Genomic DNA, 20,041 nt, shown 5'->3' with positions numbered 1-20,041 from the left:
AAGACGCATCAACCATCTTGACCCCGTTGGTCACGCTCTTTGATACCAAATACAGTTATTTTCCATGCAGCTATCATGTAGCTGGGATACTCGTGATGGCCATTGTCCAGTACATGTAATAAGATAGCTTCCTGCTCACTTATCTTGTAACAGAACTGGACATCAAAGGGGCATAACTGCTCATGCAAACATGCCCTCACATTTATTATAATGCAACCTGCATTAGGGTTCTCAAATGCTGCTGGAGGGGTGATGTACATATAGTGCATGGAGTGACTTTGGCATGGCACACAATGAGTGTGCCATGTCGTGTTTTTGCTCAGGGTTTGCACCCTGACATGCAGTCTGCAATGGCAGGCTATGTGCAATTTTTGTTTGGTCCCTTAGGGTGGCATAACTTATGCTGCACTCCTTAGGGACCCTCTTTAGTACCCAGTCCCTAGTTACCAGGGGTACCATTTACTATGGACTTACAGTGGTTCTAAAGTCATGTGCCAATTGTGGAACAATCAGCCGTACTTTGGTTTAAGAAAAGAGCACCTGCACTGAGGTCTGGTTAGCACTTAGTGCACTGTCAGAGTCAAAAACCAACATCTAGTAGTTCTAAAAGGTGGCAAAAATTAGGGGGGCTCTGCAAAGAAGCCCGGTTTACTACAGTTAACCACTTAACAAGGGACTTATAAGTAAATTAGGCATATGCCAATCAAACCCTGTTTGGAGGAGTGAGCACAAGCACTTTAGCACTGGATAGCAGTGGTAACGTGCAGAGTCTTAGGCCAACATTAACACATTTCAGGAAAAATTAGAGGTAAGTAGGCAAACAGTTTGGGGTAAGACCACCTTAAAGCTGACAGGTTTAACTTCAAGAATTTGCAAATAAATTAAAAAAAAGCTTTGTAAGTAAGATCTTTCCCTAGGTTTAGGACCCTGGCTGGCATTAGGGCCTCTGTTTTTGGGGTTAGACATCACTATAGTGCACTTTATATTTTCTTTGTAGGAAGAAACACGTTGCTCACTGGAAATGGTTTTTAGCTTTATTTAAGTGTTTTGTTGTAAAACATTACACCAAAGCCTTTGTGTTTCATTATAGAATTAATGAAAATGTAATTTTATTTTCAGTAGTAGCTTGTATATTGTCTGCTTAGTTTATTCTGGAAAGGAATTCATAGATGCGTTAATGTTATGACTATTGTTAAAATGTGGTTTATTAAATTATATCTGTTTATTGAAACAGTACTCATGGGATCAGTTGGACCTGGCCTGTTTTGCAGGGTCACCCACAGAATTTTGCCTTCTGTTTCTGATCCCTTTTTTTGTTGACATTAGGAGTGTGGGCACTTTCCCTGCTAACCAATGGTAAAGCCCTTGTGTTCACTTCCTAAAACGTAGTACAATTGGTGTATGTGGATGGTATCATTAATTTACTTGTAACTCCCTAGTAAATGGTACTTCATACACCCAGGGTCTATAAATTTGAGGCTACTAGTGGGCCTGCAGCTCTCATTGTGTCATCCACTGAGCTAGTACTTTACAACATGTAACAGACCTGCCACTGCACCCTGTGCCGCAGTTTTAAACTGTCATCTCAACCTGGCAAAATAAATCTTTTTGCCCGACCTAAACTTTCTTTTTAAATATATATGTCAGCCCAAAGGCAGGCTGTAAATGCTCAAAGGGTGCAGGGTGCATTGTATTTGAAATGAAGGACATGTTATGTTTTACATGTACTGACAGTGAAAAAAAAACATAGATGGTCATTACAACCTCAGCGGTCTTTTAATAAGACCGCTGAGGGACCGACGTGCGGAAGACCGGCAGTAGTGGCGGTTTGCCGCTCGGCGTATTATGACCGTTGGCTGCCCTCCATCGTTTTTCCGACGGAGAGCCGCCAACAGCCATACTTGCAGGCGGCGGGGAAGTGGAGGTTGCTCCACCTCCACGCCAACAGAACACCGCCGAGCTAATCACGTCCTGTGATTCTGCGCGGCGGTGTTCTGTTGGCGGTGTGGTGTTGGCGGAGCTGCCCCCATGGCTCCCGTCCCCTCCCGGAGGATCGACTGAACAGGTAAGTCGATCGTCCGTTAGGGGAGGGGTATGGGGGGTGTTGTGTGGGTGCATGGGGGTGTGCGTTTGTGTATGTAGGGGGTGTGTGTGAGTGCGTATATGCTTGTGGGGGTGTTGCGTGTTAGGGAAATGTGTGCGTGTCTGTCTGTATGTATGTCTGTATGAATGTGTGTGTGAATGTGGGTGTACGTGTCTGAGTGTGTGTGTGGATGTTGGCATGTATGTCGGTGTGTGTGCGTGTATGTGTGTTGGTGGTGCCTGCGTGCGTGTCGGGTGTGAGTCAGTAATGTTATGTTGGGGGTCGGGGTGGGGAGGGGGGCCCTGCCACCTTTGGGGGTGGCAGGGGTGGTGGGGGGTGTAGGGGAGGGAGTCTGGGTGGGGGAGACCCCTATCAGTGCCAGGGAAGGAATTCCCTGGCACTGATAGTGCTTACCGCCATGGATTTCATGGCGGTTCCTACCGCTGGAAATCCACGGCGGTAAGCAGGGTCACAATACCGGTGACGGTATTGTCACGGCCGCCGGGCTGGAGACCCAGGTTTCGAGGCCAGCGGTGGTCTCCACCCTGGCGGGCGGAATGGGGAAGCAGCAGATGACCATGGTGGTAACCGCCATAGTCATAATACTAAAAAAAAGACCGCCAGCCTGTTGACGGTCTTACCGCCGCTTTAACACCGTCCGCCAGGGTTGTAATGACCCCCATAGTCTTTTTTCACTACTGTAAGGACTAGCTCTCCTATAGCCTAACACTGGGTTTCCTTATTACTTGTAATAAATACTAAGTTTAAATTGGGAGCAGATAGAATAATACTGATTACACTCAAATGAATAGATATTTAAAATCTTCGGATATACGGTCATAATTATGAAAATGCCACTTTTAGAAAGTTGGCATTTTCTTGCCCCAGCAAACTGCTTTTCTGCCAGTATCCTGGGTCACAGACTGAGAATGGTTCAGCTGTTGGGGTTTGTGTTTTGGTTGGGATGGGATTGGCCATCCTGATAGTATGGCTGTGAAGGGGCTATAGCCAGCCTCACTAACATTTCAAAGGTCTTTGCCTACAGCGCACACAAAGGAACCTGACACCTGGCCTGCACTGCCTTTTGCCACTTCACACAGTTTGGATCCTGGACCAAGCAAATGGGAAGAACTGACCAGAACCAGTTTTGGGGGGAGGTCAGGGGATTTACTCACACATAGGTTGACACCAGGAATAAAAGTGGGACACCCAGAACCACCCTCGGAAAACTCCTGGATCTGTGGATGATTTAGAAGGAAATGTCTTCCACCAGAAGGACTGCCCTGCTGCTTGAAGGACAGTCTTGCTGTCTATAGAAGACAGATTGTACCTGCTTGCCTTGACACAAGGCTTCCCAGAGTGACACCAAGGGTCAGTTGTATTGTGGCACAACAAGCTTCCTGAGACCCCGCAACTGCCCAGCTGCAACTAGACCTAGTGGAGTGAGTCCTGATCTCCAAGAGGTGCCCTCCTCATGCTCTGGACCCTTGGCTGGTATCATTGAGAGCTGCTCTGTTGTGTAAACTGTGTCTGTAGCTCAGCTCTACAAGGTTTGTATTATGCACACGGGTGACACAAGTGAGCTTAGTTAAAGGCACCAGTATTGAATGTGAAAGGCAGATTATTGTAGCCCCGCAGAACCTCAACTACTACATAAATAAGGTGGTATTGATGCTTTTGGATTACTAACAGGGAGCAGTGTTAAGCCAAACTATCGGTCATTAATGAGTTTCATTCTCAAGATCACTAGAAATAGAATATATATTTCAAAATACTTATTTTAAAATAGTTATTGTAAAATGGCGGGATCTAGTGAGCATAATATTGGTAACATCTCAGAAGATAATAAAAAGCAGCAAATGTTTTCAATAACAGTGAGAGCAGTGATAATTTGCAACCATAATTTATAGTCCTTAAATCCTCACTGTGCTGTCACAAAGTGATATGCTAGTTTTAGCAGATGAATAAATAAAAAGCCTGAGTTTTAGGGATTTAGGGATGGTGTGGATAACTGGACAACAGGGCTTGTTGCCTGTTTGGAACAGCTTGAGCTATGGAAAAAGCTATTTTGAGCACCGGGCCAAGAGCTCGGAGATTCCATCTGTGAGAGAACACAATCCTGGCACCGGTTCTTGAAGGCAGAATGGAATGCTTTGTGGGGCCTCTGCAAGTGTTCAAATAGAAGTCATTTTAAATAGTAACTTATTTAAGATAGAATTTGCAATGCCATGTTAGGAATGTTCTGACCTTACCTTATACAACAGTGGATGTATATGTAAGGTAAATGGGTCAATATAGACTATTTTGTTTGGATTATGGTTGTTATTTAACCTTGAAAAAGGCACTAATCCCAGACTGATTTCACACCGGGGTTTTTTGCCAGGTCATTGGTAAGAGAATATGGCACATTTAAAAGTCAATATGATGTGACATATTTCATCAGAAAGATATAGGCCATCATGTTTTTGACCTATTAAAATTAAAGACGTCAATTTGCTAGAGGGAGTGGCCAATAAAATAAATGGAGTCTTGGCCTGCACAAAATGGAATCTGCATTTATGTGCTGAAGAAACTAAGAGTAAAATAATGAAACCAAAGAACAAGTGATTAAAACAGATTAAATATTAGAATTTCGGCACGAAACAGTCATATGGTTTATGACATTCCTGAAATAATTTCTAAACTAAATAGTCACTTAATTATTACTGATTATGTTTTTGATTGATCTCGCTTATCAGACAAATTCATTATTATATATATATATATATATATATATATATGTGTATATATATATATATATATATACAGAGAAAAAGCACATGAACAAAACGTGCATTTGATAAAATTGCAATACATCACTTATTACATGTTCAAAAACATGTCTTCAAAGTAAAATGAAAAAGAGGCCTCTGCGCTGGAAGACATGATCCTTACAACAGATCCTAAATTAAAAAGGTGAAAACCCTGAAGTGTAGGCTACTCATGACTGTGGACAGTCCTGTTTGTGCCAAAACTCTGCCACTAATGACAACTGTAGCTCTGGTGGGACCTACTTTTCATGCTGATATCCACCATCCATGACAATCAGCCTAGTGAGACCTTAACTTCACACTATAGCAACAACAACCTGTGACAACAGCCAATGCAAATCACTGGTGAGGTGATGCTTGCCTCTTAGAGCTACAGCAACAACCATCTAAGATGCTCAATCTGCTCCTAGCATTGAAAATCTTCTCTGCGCTGTCTTATCCAATGTAAATGGAACTTTTCGAGCCAGACTTGAGAAGGTAATTCTACAAACTATAGGAAAGACAGCCCGTGATGACAGCCAATGCAAATTGCTGGTGACACTCAGCTCTTTGCCCTACAGAAACAACCCTCTGAGATGCTCGACCTGCTCCTAGCATTGAAAATCTCCTCTGCGCTGTCTCATCCAATGTAAATGAAACTGTTTGCACCAGACTTGAGAAGGTAACTCTTCAGTGGACATACCTGGTCACTTTACCCCACCTGCGCCTCACCGTAGTCAGCCTGAATTTGCAACTTTCTTCCTAGAGTGACCAGATGACCAGGAGTGGTGCTTTCTGCCTCTAGGCACTATTTTCACTAAAACCTTTATTTGGGCTACGACCTTTCTGCAGGGTCATCCCCAAACGTCTTACCTTTAACCTCAGTTTTTGTTGGCTTTTATGACTCTGTACACCTTACAAATGCTAACCAGTGCTAAAGTCCTTGAGCTCTCTCCTTTTAACAATGTAAAATTGACTTACACTCAATTGACACAGTTACTTTACTTACAAGTCCCTAGTAAGGTTGTACTATATGTAATTAGGGTCTGTAAATTAAATGCTACTATGAGGCCTGCAGCACTAATTGTGCCACCCACATTAGTAGCCTTTTCAAACATGCCTCAGCCCTGTCAGAGCCTGTGTGTGCAGTTTAAACTGCCATTTCAAACTTACAAATTAAAGCTCTTTCCAGGCCCAAACCTCCCTTTTTTATACACCTAAGTCACCAATAGTATTGGCCCTACACACCCTAGAGGGCAGAGTGCAGAGGATTTAAAATAAATACATTGGACATATATTTTTTAACTTTTACATGTCCTGGAAGTGAAACACCCTTACATTTGTTTATCATTACCTTGAGGCCTACCTTTTTTCATACAATAACATTAGGTTGCCTTATTACATTTACTAAGTGCAAACTTTTGATTGAGAACAGGTAAACAATTTGTGTTTTGTGTCTGAGAAACTGTAAATAAAAATGTTCTGTAATGGTAAAGCAGGATTTTAGAAAGTTGGCATTTTCTTGTGCCAACTATTTGCTGTCTGTACCCTATATCCTTGGTCACATGACTAGGTGTAGGTGGCAGTTGGTCTTTGTGTATTGTTTCCCGACAGTGACACCATAGAGGGGTTTTCCTAAATTGGTGTGGGATTTTTCTTCTTTTGTGTTTCAATGTATTACTGTTTGAAGTGGTGCATAAATACTTTTCACATTGCTTCTAAGTTTTGTCTGACTGCTGTTGTGCCTAGCTACCAGAGAGTTAATCACAGGCTAATATGGAGTTTGTTTGTGTTTTGCTCTGACATGAAATGTGGGTGCTGCTTGAGTAAACATTCAGTGTCTCCTGTTCTCCTGACTGAATTTTTGTCATTCTGACATGATGTTATTTGATAACATTTACTATATTTTTCTAAATTGGTTTGGAATTTTTCTATGTTGTGTTTCACTTGTTTACTGATTGTGTGTGGCAATGATACTTCACACATTGCCTCTAAGGTAGGTCTGGCTCATTTGGGGCTAATCCACCAGAGTGCTAAGCACAGGTTAATATTTGTGACTTTTGTGGGTCACTGTGACAAGGATTGTGGTTGTTCGATGAGTGGGGCTTCCACCTCCCTCAACTGATAACCCAATTTCTCACAATAATTCTGTGTAATTTTAAGACTAATATATATGTTGTGTGTGTGTTTTTGTGTGCATGTATTAATATGTTCTTCTCTAAACCTCACCTTACATTTCCCTGAAACCCTCCCCTTTCGCAATTGGTGTGCAACTACTACCACCTGTGGGTAAATAGTCCTGAATGTGTGAATGAAACCTAGGCTGGGTACCTGTCTAGACGGTGTTCCCCTTGGTGTTTATTTTTTTCATTAAGCTTGTTTCAAAGTGCACGCATATTGTCAGACCAGTAGACAGAGGCACAGGGAGAGTATGATTTGCACAAAGTCAATCAGTCTGTTATAGTAGTAGTCCTGAGACTGCAGTACACTGCTTTTGCCGTAAAGGTTATACGTTTATAACCACATTGCCTTTTGTCAAATATACCATGAGACTGGGCACCTCTCTGCTCCACCAGGGACAACACCACCCATTTTTAACCACACACTTATTAACAGCTTTTACAGTGATTCTAAAGACTCTCAATTGTATCAAAATGGAACAGACAAATACAACCAAAAAGTAATTGGCCTAGTGATTGACACACTTAGACCAAATGGGAAGCCAGGATTTAAAACTATGTCTCCTGGTGCCATATTTCCAACTAGATCACAGCTGGAGTACCAGTCACTTTGATTGCAAGGAGCACCTTTTGCATGGACCCTTCCCAGCTTTGGAATACAGCTTTGATTGTCAGCATTTAGGTAAATTGGTAAAGCTTAGATTAGATGACACATATCATGCTTTTATGGTGAAAACATACCTAGAGGACCGTAGATAAAACACATCCAGTGGATCAGGGTCACCTCTTTTGATAAAGTGAGAAAACAGAATTTGAGATTCAGTCATGTCACAAAGCCACTTACAAGCTTGAAAATTACTGCTTCTGCATTGCTATTTCAGGCACACCTAAAACCTCACACATTAGTGTGTTAATGTAAGCACCAGAACTGCTTCTTTCTTGTATGCATAATATTAAACTGCATATAAAGAGTTATGTCTACATGTAAACATTCTACCGACCAGTAAATGTGGCATTGGCAAGGAAGAAATATCGCCACTAAAATGGGAGGAGCAAAGGAGACACAGGTAGGGTTAGGCAAATACAAGATTGCCTTTAAAGTGTACGTTGAAGTCACATTTTTAAAGATTACATCTCCATTACCTACAATAGCCCAACTAGGCTCAAATATATTCCAACCCTGCCTTGAAACAATTCACACTTTTAAGCATGCTATACACAGGAACTGTACATATCTTTATTGTCACAATTATAGCAACAAAAATGTGTATTGGATACACACTGGGCCTCATTACGAACCTGACAGTCTCATGACCGCCAAGTTTGCGGATGGGGGTCTGACCACCAACAATGCGGCGGTCCGGTCGGACTGCCAGCACCACCAGGATTAGTCGTCCTGGTGATCCTAATCCATCAGGGCAGTGCTACAAGCAGTGCCGCCCTGGGGATTACGACTTCATTCTCCGACAGAGATACCATGGCAGTAACACCGCCATGAAAAGGCTGGTGAAGAATGGGTGCAGGGGGCCCCAGGGGGGCCTCCTCCACTGCCCATGCACTTGGCATGGGCAGTGCAGGCCCCCCGCCTGGCTAGCACTGTTTCAATGTCCACTGTCTGCTGTGCAGACAATGAACATTGCGAGGGTGCTGGTGCACCCTGAATCCTACAGCATTGCCGCTGGCTCGATTACGAGCCAGAGACAATGCTGTAGGGTGTTTCCCTCTCAGCGGTGGGAAATTCAGGTTTTTGCCCACCAACCCAGCGGGAAACTCATAATGGGTCCGGCGGGGAGGTAGCCACAATGGTGTCAAACTCCCCGTCGGAAGTTCGGCTGACTGGTAAAACCATCCACTGAATTCATAATCATGCCGCCGTGTCCTCACGGTGTCCAAATCAATAGGCCATATTATTGTTCATGTGTTATGGCTTCAGTGGCTTAAGAATTTAAATGAAGTAAATCAATTAATATTTATTCTTTCCTTTCAGGTAACGGACGGCTCTCTCTATCTTTGCAATTTTCAACAAATCTCCCTGAAACCGAAAGAAAAGCATACATTTTATCACAGGTAAGAAACTATTATGCGGTATGTACATTTAGAGAGTAGGTCAGCCCCAATGAAGGGACAGAGTGTTTCAGAATGGTTACCTTATAGTACCATTTCAGACAAACTTTGTTGGTGTTTTTTGAAGGCCAAGTGCCTAATCATGAAGCTCTGCGCTGGTGCAATGCTGAGCCGAGCACCTGTTTTTATGCACTTGCAGTATGTATAGTGAACTCATTTAACCCAATATTTTTCTAAGTTAGTGCTTTATTTTATACAGCACAGAAAAGGAAAACCTCTGCTCCCTGTTTGAAGAATGTACTGGCTAATAATAAAGCCCACACTCAGAGAAATTTCTAGTTAAATGAACCTACTTTACGCACTGCAGGCGCATAACAATAGGAGCTCAGCCCCATCAGGATTCTGGCTCTTAACCCAAACCCGGGAACAGATTTACCATATAGTCAGGCAGCGCAGTGCAACAGCGAAACATGCTGCGCTGCCTGAGAAGGAGAGAGCATGAGGGTGCCATATAGAAATATGTCCCTCTCCTCCCTGCTCCTGAGCACCAGCAGTGATTTTATCTGTTTTGCACTACACACACCCCTTTGTGCCATAGATCAATGCTGTGTGTGTGAGTCTAGCATAGGTTCTGTTCTGGAAGGCTACCCTTCCCATACAAAATACTATGCGTGGATAACTTTAAACCTTTTCCTACTTTGTATATGTGCTGCACAGTGCATCACCCATGCAAAGTCAGAAAAGAAAAGAAAAGAGAAATTAAAAAATTTCTACTTAAAAAACCCTGCTTTCACATGGTGTAAACGTTTGCCACAAAACCATGTCTAGTGTTGTTTATAGATAGGGATTTGTGTCAAAAGGCATGGGTAGTTGCATGGGAGCACCCATGCACCAAGTAATTCAAAGCAGTGCTTTGTGTTAATAATAACAAGTTTGTGCTGAAAGTAAATAGGTAAAAAAAGATTTTGCGTCCATTTGCATAATGTTTGTGAATATACCCCCGTTCAGTATTTGGGGTATAAACAAATTGTTCACATGAGAAACATATTTTCCCGGTGGAAGGAGGGAAGCATATGGTAATGCAGAATAGAAACTTGTGATTAAAAGAAAGCTACATTAAATGATAAAAGATAAAAATAATACAGAGGTTGTAGGTAGGGTCCAGCAGCATTCATCTTTATGGACCATAACTTACTTTACATCATCAGACTTTGTCCCAGAGCAAGAAAGAGAAAGAAAGAAAACTGGGAAAGAAAAAGGAAAAAGAACCTGACAGAGAGATAAAGGGCAAGGAGTGTATGATGGAGGAAAGAGAAATGATGTAAAATTAAGACCAGGTAGCTTCGGTATTCAGCAACCCTAACATTTAGCTTTTGGTGGACCCGGCACTTATTTTTCACAAATTTAGCACTGCTCCTGGGCCCTTTCATGGAGCTCTAATGGGATTCAGGTGCCAAACTGATACTCTTGTTGCTATTATTTTGAATACAATCTTAGTTCAAAAAAGCTACTTAATTGACATTTGTCTTAATTTGCTTTCAACTTAAATCCTAGCATTAGAGCTGAGTCTGAGGGCATCTGACACCTTATTTTAAGCATTCCTCCAATGCATGCATTTAATAGCTCAATGCAATTAATGTGCTTTTCTGCCAACTAATGAATTGCTCCATCAGTGAAGTTCACACCATCCTTTCTAAAAACAGTAATTTCAGTTCAACCTTCTGTAATCAATTAATGATTTGTGATCTGCTATAACGTTGCATTGCCAGGAAGGGGTGAGAGTGCTTTATAAACAACCATGAAGATGCAATATAAAAGAGAAGTGAAAGTACCTGAGGATATAAAATATAGCAGGAGGCACAGCAAGCAAGACAGCCAGCAGTAACTGGAGTAGTCAGTTTAGCTGAATAGGGAACAAATGGATTTTAGAAGTTTCTGAAGATGAGTAGTTATCTCAGAACATTGTTTCCCCTTTCTCTGCATCAAATAAACACCTTTCTCACCATCATTAAGCATTCAAAAGTCATGATTCACTAAACTGATCTACATTTTTAATCTGAGCAAGATTATTCGGATGCAGTTCCATCTGATTCCGCGTTATAGTCCCCACAAGAGCCCTGGAGGGCCATTCTCTATATTGAAAGTGAAAACCAGCAGATGAAGTTCAACATCTCACTCCAGTAGTACTTTGATGAAGGGCCAAGGACATGCCTGCAACTCATATATTGGTGCAGAGGGGTTTATAATCGCATTTTAGCAAGGAAGTAGTAATACTTGAACGAATAAAGACATGATTTCAGGAATCTGAGCAATGGTTGAGAGCTGCTCAGTAGGGAGCTCTGTAGCACTGGTAAGTTGGTCCCAAATCTAACAGTTAACTAAAGTGGGTGTAAAGCAGGTTATACCACCATGTGCAATGCCCACTCCGCTGCATAAATTACCTCATAGGATCCGGAGGTGCAGACAGCAGAGGAAATTTGTAATCATTGAGAGTAGATGTCAAAGGATACATATGCAGGGAGGCAACTGTCTGACCTTGATGGTTCTTCCTCTGCATTTGTGATGCCCTCAGAGCCTCCTCTTCAGTTTGGTCAAAGTTTCCAAAATATGTGTAGTTTATTTCTCTGAAGTCTCAGTCGGGGTAGGAGTCATTTCTGTGCACGCTAATATGATATTTCTTGGGGCATTGCACTTAAGGGCTAATTTTGAGTTTGGAGGATGGGTTACTCCATCGCAAACATGATGGATGTCCCACCTGCCTTTATACGAGTGCTTTATTGCCTAAGGACATTTAGAAAACATCTCTCCAATTGAAATAAGGTTTTTTTGTTTCAGTGTCTCTGCGCTTGGATCTCCATACAGCAACCCTTGAGGACTTTTAGCAGTGCATGAGCTACATGGACAAAGCTGTTGCAGATGATGGAATGGCATGGATTATTGCTAATGGGGCAGAATATTGTTCAATTGCTATAGGGGCTTTTGTTACAATTGGCAGTAATTAGTTGAAGTTCCTGCCAAGTCTACATTAATCAGATTCCATTTACTCACTAATGGAGATAACATCTTGACTAAAAGTGACACAAGGATGGTGTCATTGGGCACAATGCTTCAAGAGGCACATCACAAAAAATGGTTGCAGATTGCACACTGACGTTTTGTGATCTGTTTCTGATTTTGTAATGGGCCTTGTGAACTAATAGGTTCAATCAAAAACTCTCTAGTCACAGAAAGACATGCTGAATGAGCAATAATTAGACATGTCGCTATTTGTAACCACTGTGATTGGCTACAAACACTGGGATTGTGTCCCAAAAGAAGCGGCAGAGCACCAGGCCAGCGTTTGCATTCCAAAGTATGAATGGTTTTTTTTCAAAGCAGTCCATCTTCCTTAAATGATTGGGCTTCTATCATGGTGCAGAGCCAAGCACCTTCTTTTGTGCACCTATAGTGCCTGAAGTAATTGTTTTAAACTAATATTTCTCAGACAGTGAGAGCAAGGTTTGTCTCTTTCTGTTTCTGAGCTGTGCTGTCCAAAATAATGCACTAATTTGGGTTAAAATGACTTTATAAACTGCAGGCTCATAACAATAACTGGTGTTGCTTAAAAAAACATATATGCTTGAGAAATTGTGTCTCAAAGTTGCCTGCCTCAATACGTAAAAGGGAAAGATGTTCAAAGAGGACACCTTCCCCTCTACAAATCAGGTATCACAACCTTTATAATGTTCATAAATGATCAATGATTTGTGCCTTCAATTGCATAAACCATTGATACATACCATTGTAACTCACAATTAGGAAGAAATGCCCCTTTCGTTTTCCTCCTAATTAGAATTCAGAAAGGATTGAAAAACCTGTTTTGTGAGTTGGAAAGGCTTTACTGATTTACAAAATGGGTTTAATACACTGCACATAAGTCTTCTGTGCTTGCAAACCCTATGATTTCGCAAGTTGTAAGTCTTGTGACTGCAAAGTGCTTAGTACATGGTTATTTACGACACATGATATCAAGCAAAAGTCATTTGCAGTAGCCCAATGCAAAATACTGACAAGTTCCCAATCCGTTTTGCTGCTAGCCCTGGGATTATAGAGCATGAAACCCGCTAGCCAGGGTTTCTGATTGAATTGTTATTAATGTTTTCAGACTTTCTATCAAACATACACCCACCAACTATATCAAAAGGAGAATCATACTTCATCATACAGATCATCCATTGTGCTTTTCGTTAATATGTATGGAACCAACACCTGGATTGCTCTTGATGATTGGATAGCTGGTTTATGAAGCCACTGGCCATGATTACTTTGGTCAATTGTTGCTGTGTCAGCCCTTTGGGCACCTAACCTGGAGTCATGCCTGGCCCACTCCAGGTTATACATGGTTAGGGCCCTGAGCTATTAATGCCAGTCCAGAGGACATTCTGCCAGTCCAGAGGACATTGTGATTACCATTATCTACCTGGTGAATAATCCTACCTAAGGCCTGTTCCTATTGCCCTTGAGCACTGTAGTATAATATGATCTGTATGCTTGTTTGAAAATTTGCTCCAGCTGTCACATCTCCTGAAAACAGGTGCTCAGCAATAAATGTCTGGCAATCCTCACACCACAACCTACATTCCAAGAAAGACATTACCAGCCTTTTACTGAAATCATGGCAAAGCTATCCCATGGGTTAAATAGACCTTATATACTTAAACAGTTGAGCTGCCACCTAGGGTAGGGACCGCATAGGTTCAGAAAGCAGTCTTATTCCTTGAGTCTCAAACCTTGAACAGTACTTTAATAAAACAATAACAATGACATAAAAAGTTACCATCCAGGTCATGCAATTTCCCAACATGTGCCATGAAATAATGTCCATTGCATTGAGAAAGTATCCTCGGGTACCAACATACACGAGTGGAAGTATGGTTCAACTCATAGTTAACTATCATTCATCCTTATCAGCATTAATGTATTTTGGAAAGGCTCATTTGTCTCTAGACAACAGTCTATTGTGTCCTGAACATGCATGAACATAGGCGGCACATTTACAGATTGGCACAAGTACAAATGACACATGAAATGTCTTTCATACGTGAGCAGCTTGAAAATGACCACAGAATGTCACAACCACCCCAAGGAAACTGAGATTGCCACAACATCCTAGTAGTACCACTGGATTTTGTGTGACAGACTAAGAATTCCAATGAATATTTGTACATTTCTGCCTACTTTAGAGAATATGGTCATTGTTAGTGCATTTGAACCTAGTGCTGCAGAGTATATCTTTTTATCAAGGTCCTTCAAATGAGTGTTGAATTCTAGAGTGACTCCCCTCATATCTTGAATAATAATAATAATAACAGTAATAATAATAGTAATCATAATACTAATAGTAATAATAAAAGTAATGATGATAGTCGTAGTAATAATAGTAATAATAATAATAATAGTAACAGTAATTGTAGTAATAATAATAGCAGTAATAATAAAATTAATAATAATAGTAATAATAAAAGTAATAATAATAGTTGTAGTAATAATAGTAATAGTAATAATAATAGTAATAATAAGAAAAATACTGATAGTAATAATACTAACAATAATTATAATTCTCATAATAAAAATAATAATTGTGATCATTGTTAATATTAATGTTATTACTATTACTGTTATTATCATCATCATTATTATTATTGGTATTAATATTATTCATTCTGTTAGTATTTTGCCTGAAATGGCAAAGTGAAGTAACAGTTTGGATAATACTAACACTAACAAGGACAAAACAGCAAAATAATAATAATAAAAATATTAATATGAATAACAATAATAATATTGTTATTGGCCATATTTTTAATATTGTGAATAATAGTAGTTAAAGTAGTAGTAGTTGTAGTGATATTATTTTAACCTCGTTAATACTACTAATTATAGTAATAACACCAACACTAACAGAAGTGATGCAATGTACAGGTCCCCATAGGAAGTGTTGCCATTCAAAGATGGTTGTCATCTAGCGTTTAGTAAAAATGTGCTGTTGTGCCTTCCAAGTTGCCCATTCTTCACTAATCTTGGCTTTCAATTTCTGTACGCAAGGGTTGCCTTTTGATATCTGGATCAAATGTGAGTTATTTAAAAGGTTTTATAAAATAATGTCCAACTGCTGCAAGCATAGTTCTTTACTATAAATTTAGGCCTTTTAATTTCTCTGAATTACTGTGAATTTCTCCAAGATGTCAGAAATATCCTGAATTGACAGAGACCAATTTAGCAACTGAGGCTCTTGAATTGAGTGAAGCACAATGAGTTTGCAAGAGGCTCACAAGACTAGTGTTAATGACACAGAGGTACCTATAAGTGGCAAGCACAACAATAAGGGCCTGACTCACAAAGCTAAACTTACACTTTGTGTACGTTTACTATTTGTTATAGGTAATTTTATAGGTATTCACAAACTACATGCTTAATTTTACTAACAGTAATTTGATGACTGCAGACGCCCCACAGTTGTGGCAGAGAACTCCGCACATAAAAAAAATTGGACAACCCATATTTCCTCTTAAATGAAATCACATTGTGCAACAGTAAATGTTTCAATAAAGATGTGCAGATGTGGTATTCATTTACAAATGTATTGATCATGGGCTAATCACAGGCTGTATCAACAAGTCTTTCATCAAGGCAATTAAATCAGATCCAACCTGAACCTTCCTGAAATGTAATAAAAGTCATCAAAAGTTGGATGGATTTTTAAAATGTAGATGTGGGTCATGAAAACATGCCTCATCTTTCATTTTTTCAATTTAAATAAATGCACTCATGCTTTGAGAAACACTTCTGTTAGAAAAATTACAAAATTATAAAGCCTGATCTACAGAAATGTCAGAAAGAATTTAAAAATGTGCTTCATCTTTTTTAATTGTAGCTCTTTTATTTATAGTAACTCTCTGATCAGTAATCTCACCGGCTGATTACCTCCAATGGAAAAGAAAGAAACCAAAAACAAACAAACAAAGAATTTTCCCCACCACTCTGAGTTTATTTGCCCAGGAATGACAATGATGTGCCAGTCCAACCATAACACACACATCAATCGTTGCTTACTTAGCAACAGATTTACCATTCTTTCATGCAACACAACACGGCAAGGCCACCTGATGCACTGCATTGCATGAAGTTGGTAGGGCCGTATACTTTATATGTGCATAGATAGGGAGCATTTCTGCTCTCTCCTTGCACAGGTGCACTGTGTGTTGCCTAGTGCCAATGCAGGTATTTGTGCACCATAGTGCATTCATATCTGTGTTATGGGAAGGATAGTTTTTGTGCTTGAAGGGACATAGAATGAAAAATAACTTTAAAAGACATACCTCTTCCCGTTGTCGCGTGGGCTCTCATTATCCTAAATGAGACTACTGGATTTCTAGGCAGCAGGATCGATAACGGTGTGGGGGACTGAGTCTGACCCACGTGTAAGGAACTCTGTCACCCTAAATCCGGTTTTTGCTCCGGATAACTAGCAGTGCCTCATTTCTCCCACGGGGAAGAGATGATTGGGCAGCCGAGCGCATGACATCTTTGGAACTTCTCAGGGAAGTCGTGGTCACTCAGATCCAAACCAACTCTCTCATTTACAATATGATCTCATATACAAATGACAAAGACAGTATAAGTTTTATATAATGATTTAATAAAACAACTGTATTTTAGATAATAAGGCCGCAATAACCAGAACCATACAACACAGTAGGATTGAAATAGTTACCAGGAGAGTAAAACATAAGAACAAAGCGATCATTGTGTATTATAGTTTCTACTCTCCATCTGCTTGTTCTATTTCGAGCACAGCATGTTAAGCTTCTAGCTTGCCTTTCTGTATCACTGGGGAGACATCAGCCCTCATACCTGAGCAAAGGCCTGTGATCTTGGTTCAGCATCTGCAACGAGGCAGACAGCATCTAGTTGTGGTTTCCTGGTCGTAATCTCCCTCTTGCGTGTATTGGGACAAGAAAGTTATTTTATAACTAACATGTCAGCGTGATCACAAAATGTCCCTACGCAGGAATGCCAAGTCTAAACTCCTACCACGTCTATCGGCAATGTACCAGACTGTATCCTTGACTGAAGCACAGAGTGAATATGTTATGGAGAACTCCAGTGCTGAAGTAGGCAAAACAGTGTGATATGAATAGAAAAACAACACCGTAGAACTGGCTATTTGAAAAATAACAGTACGAAGCCTAATAAAAAGCATTTAGAGCAAAGTGCACAGAAGCTCTAAGCTACTAGCAAATGAATAAAATACATCCAGGGCAAAGTGCACAAGGGCCTAAAGCCTAAAGCTAACGCGCAAAGGATATGTAAAACCAACCACACTACACCGTCGCTGCTGCTGCCGCTACCTGCCACCTCAATCCTCTTCTGGTATCCCAGCATTCAATGGGACATGAGCAAAGGCTCCCCAGCAATCCTGGCACTGCTTTCATGCTAAACCTAGCATGTAAGCAGTGTTAGGATTGGTCTGGGTGGCTTGGACTGCTCTCAGACACAACCTTGTGGTCTGTGCAGTTTCTCCAGCCTGGCTGTTCAACACAGCCGGGTTGGAGTAACCTAAGTGCACATGTGTGTTTGGCTGGCTTGAGATGGCCGGCCAAACATGCATGCACACTTAGGTGCACTCTCTCCTCCTTTGCCCTCCCACTCCTGTTGCCCAGCCTGCCCCTCCCTTCACATGCTGCTGCATGAGCCATCAGATGAAAGATAAAACAATAAAGAAATATTGTTTCATCTTTCAGATCCTGGCTTAGCCAAGGGCATGACGCTCCTTTGCCATTGCGAAGGAGCCGTCCCTTGTTAGACTTCAATAAACAGATATGTTCCTAAGAGTAAAATGTCACTTTTCTTTTTCTTTTCAGCTGCAACAGAAGATAAAAGATCGATTTCCACATGAGAAATTGAGGTTGCTCTGGAACAGAGAGAATAAGAAGTAACAAGATACGTCACATGGATGCATAACAAAATATGAAGGGCCGAGCTCATGGCTTTGCACTGTTACTTACTTGATCTGTGCTTGACTGGAAGGAGATGTTCCTATGAGGGCACCAGCCACATGAAGTGTTATACAAACACTTTTAGAGGGGCTTCCACCTTCATCCACTTCCCTTCTGTCCTCATGCTGCAACCAACAGGACTGCACGCTCAGGCAAAAATCACAAAGAGCACCAGAGGTGGAAACGCCCACTCTCAAGATAATGGATGGAGAATGAAAAAAGGGAACATTGTTATTAAGCACTGCACAAACGCTGGTGGTTTCCAGGATGCGTTGGATTTAGAGATATTGTGCAGGGATCCTGCACTGACCAAAGAGAAGCTTATGTTATCCCAAGAGCCCAGCCGGAAGGAGGCACCTCAACTGAAATCAATTAGCCCTTGGCAGCAAAAGACACTGAAACTCTGTGTTCACAAAGCAAGGAACCTGCTAACTATGTGTGTCATTTGGTGCAATGTGGTTATAAAACCCCAGTTGCTGATGGAACGAATCTCAGCATCTCTGTCAAGTGGGCAGATTGGTGCTGATGTTGTAGGAAAATGCCTTTGTTAATGATAATCCAGTCTTGCCTCCTCTGGAGGCTGGATTTATTTAGTCTTATGTAAAGTGTGTCTGTGGTTAGTTGGCCCGTGTGGACTGGATATGCATTGGTCCTTTTGAGCTTCCCCCTCCAAAAAAAACCCAGAAAGCTATGCCTTGAGATATGAAGCAATTACTGTACTCTGTAGGAGGTGCAGCAATTATTCTTCCAGACATGTTTTATGTTAGGCATTGACCCTTACCTAAGAGTTTGCAAATAATTTCTTGAACACTAACAATAATTTATACACAAACTAGTCACCACAGGTTTTGTAAACCTCACTCTGTTGTGCCTGCCCAGTCCTGTTGCCTCTGGCCCATAATTTAACCCCATCCCTTAAAACCAGCACCTCTCATTTGTGTAAAAACAATATGGCCCAGAAATAGTGATACTGACACCTGGAAGTTGTGTTCCTAAGTCTTCCAATGCCAGTCTTTCAGAGGCCTCTTCAGAGTACTGCCTAGCAATGGTGAGTAGTGCCCTGTGTATCATGTCAAGTACTGCCTAGCAAGGATGAGTAGTGCCCTGTGCATCATGTCAAAGTACAATGCACAAGTTATGTTATCCACACCGACTTCGGCTAGACTCTAATGCTGTATGTATAATCCTTAATATCCTCCAGGCAAACTGCAGTATATGACATCAGGATAATCTACTGAACTGCACGGGGCACAGGGCGAGCATACTAAGTTGGCAGCCAGAGGAGACTGATTTTACCCTACACGTGGACTGTGAGTGCAGCAATTGTTTCACCGACTAAGAGGCAAACTATTCACTTAAGTATTGCTAGGAAGATAGCTCAGTAGGTTGATTGCTGTTTTTTGAGATATTAGTGTTATATATGGTTGTAGGTTTAAGTCCTGGTAGGGACAGCTCAGCCTCTCACCCCTCCAAGGTTAATAAATTGACCACCAATTTTGAGTAAGCAATAATATTCATACAGAACCATGTTGTGTGCAAAGTAATTTGGTTTAAAGTGCTACATAAAATGAGTTTTTTTGCAATTGCTATGGCTTGTTTATTTGTTCAGTGTTTGGTCATAAATTATATTACTGTAATCCTACAAAACATCTGCAGTTCGTGGGCAGCACACAAGGTATATTTTTGTTAATTTTCAAACAAAAAGTCTGTTTTTTCCAGGATTACAGTGTACACTCTCGAAAACAGTAATTTCTAATACTCGCCTTTTAATTGACCGGCTTTACCATGAAATTCCTTTGCATATATGTATCCCTTCTAAGGTTAGTTGCCTAGTGGAACATTATACAAAGAAAATACCCTAAACACACCGGAGTAACCCAGCCTGAA

The 20,041-nt window shown here is 41.0% G+C and overlaps 1 protein-coding gene across 1 annotated transcript in view; it reads left to right on the top strand.

Annotated features, from left to right (window-relative positions):
• Nucleotides 1-19,710, top strand: part of LOC138265055 (receptor-type tyrosine-protein phosphatase eta-like) — a 112,045-nt gene extending 92,335 nt beyond the window's left edge. Inside the window, exons 11-12 of the mRNA XM_069212602.1 lie at nucleotides 9,040-9,119; nucleotides 18,020-19,710. Of these exons, the coding sequence (XP_069068703.1) occupies nucleotides 9,040-9,119; nucleotides 18,020-18,094 (155 nt within the window). The 3' untranslated portion in view covers nucleotides 18,095-19,710. The remainder of the gene's footprint in view (nucleotides 1-9,039; nucleotides 9,120-18,019) is intronic.
• Nucleotides 19,711-20,041: the final 331 nt, after the last annotated feature.

The sequence above is a fragment of the Pleurodeles waltl genome, chromosome 11, assembly GCF_031143425.1.
Source record: "Pleurodeles waltl isolate 20211129_DDA chromosome 11, aPleWal1.hap1.20221129, whole genome shotgun sequence".
In the NCBI taxonomy this organism is placed as follows: domain Eukaryota; kingdom Metazoa; phylum Chordata; class Amphibia; order Caudata; family Salamandridae; genus Pleurodeles; species Pleurodeles waltl.
This window is presented reverse-complemented; position numbering and strand designations above follow the sequence as displayed.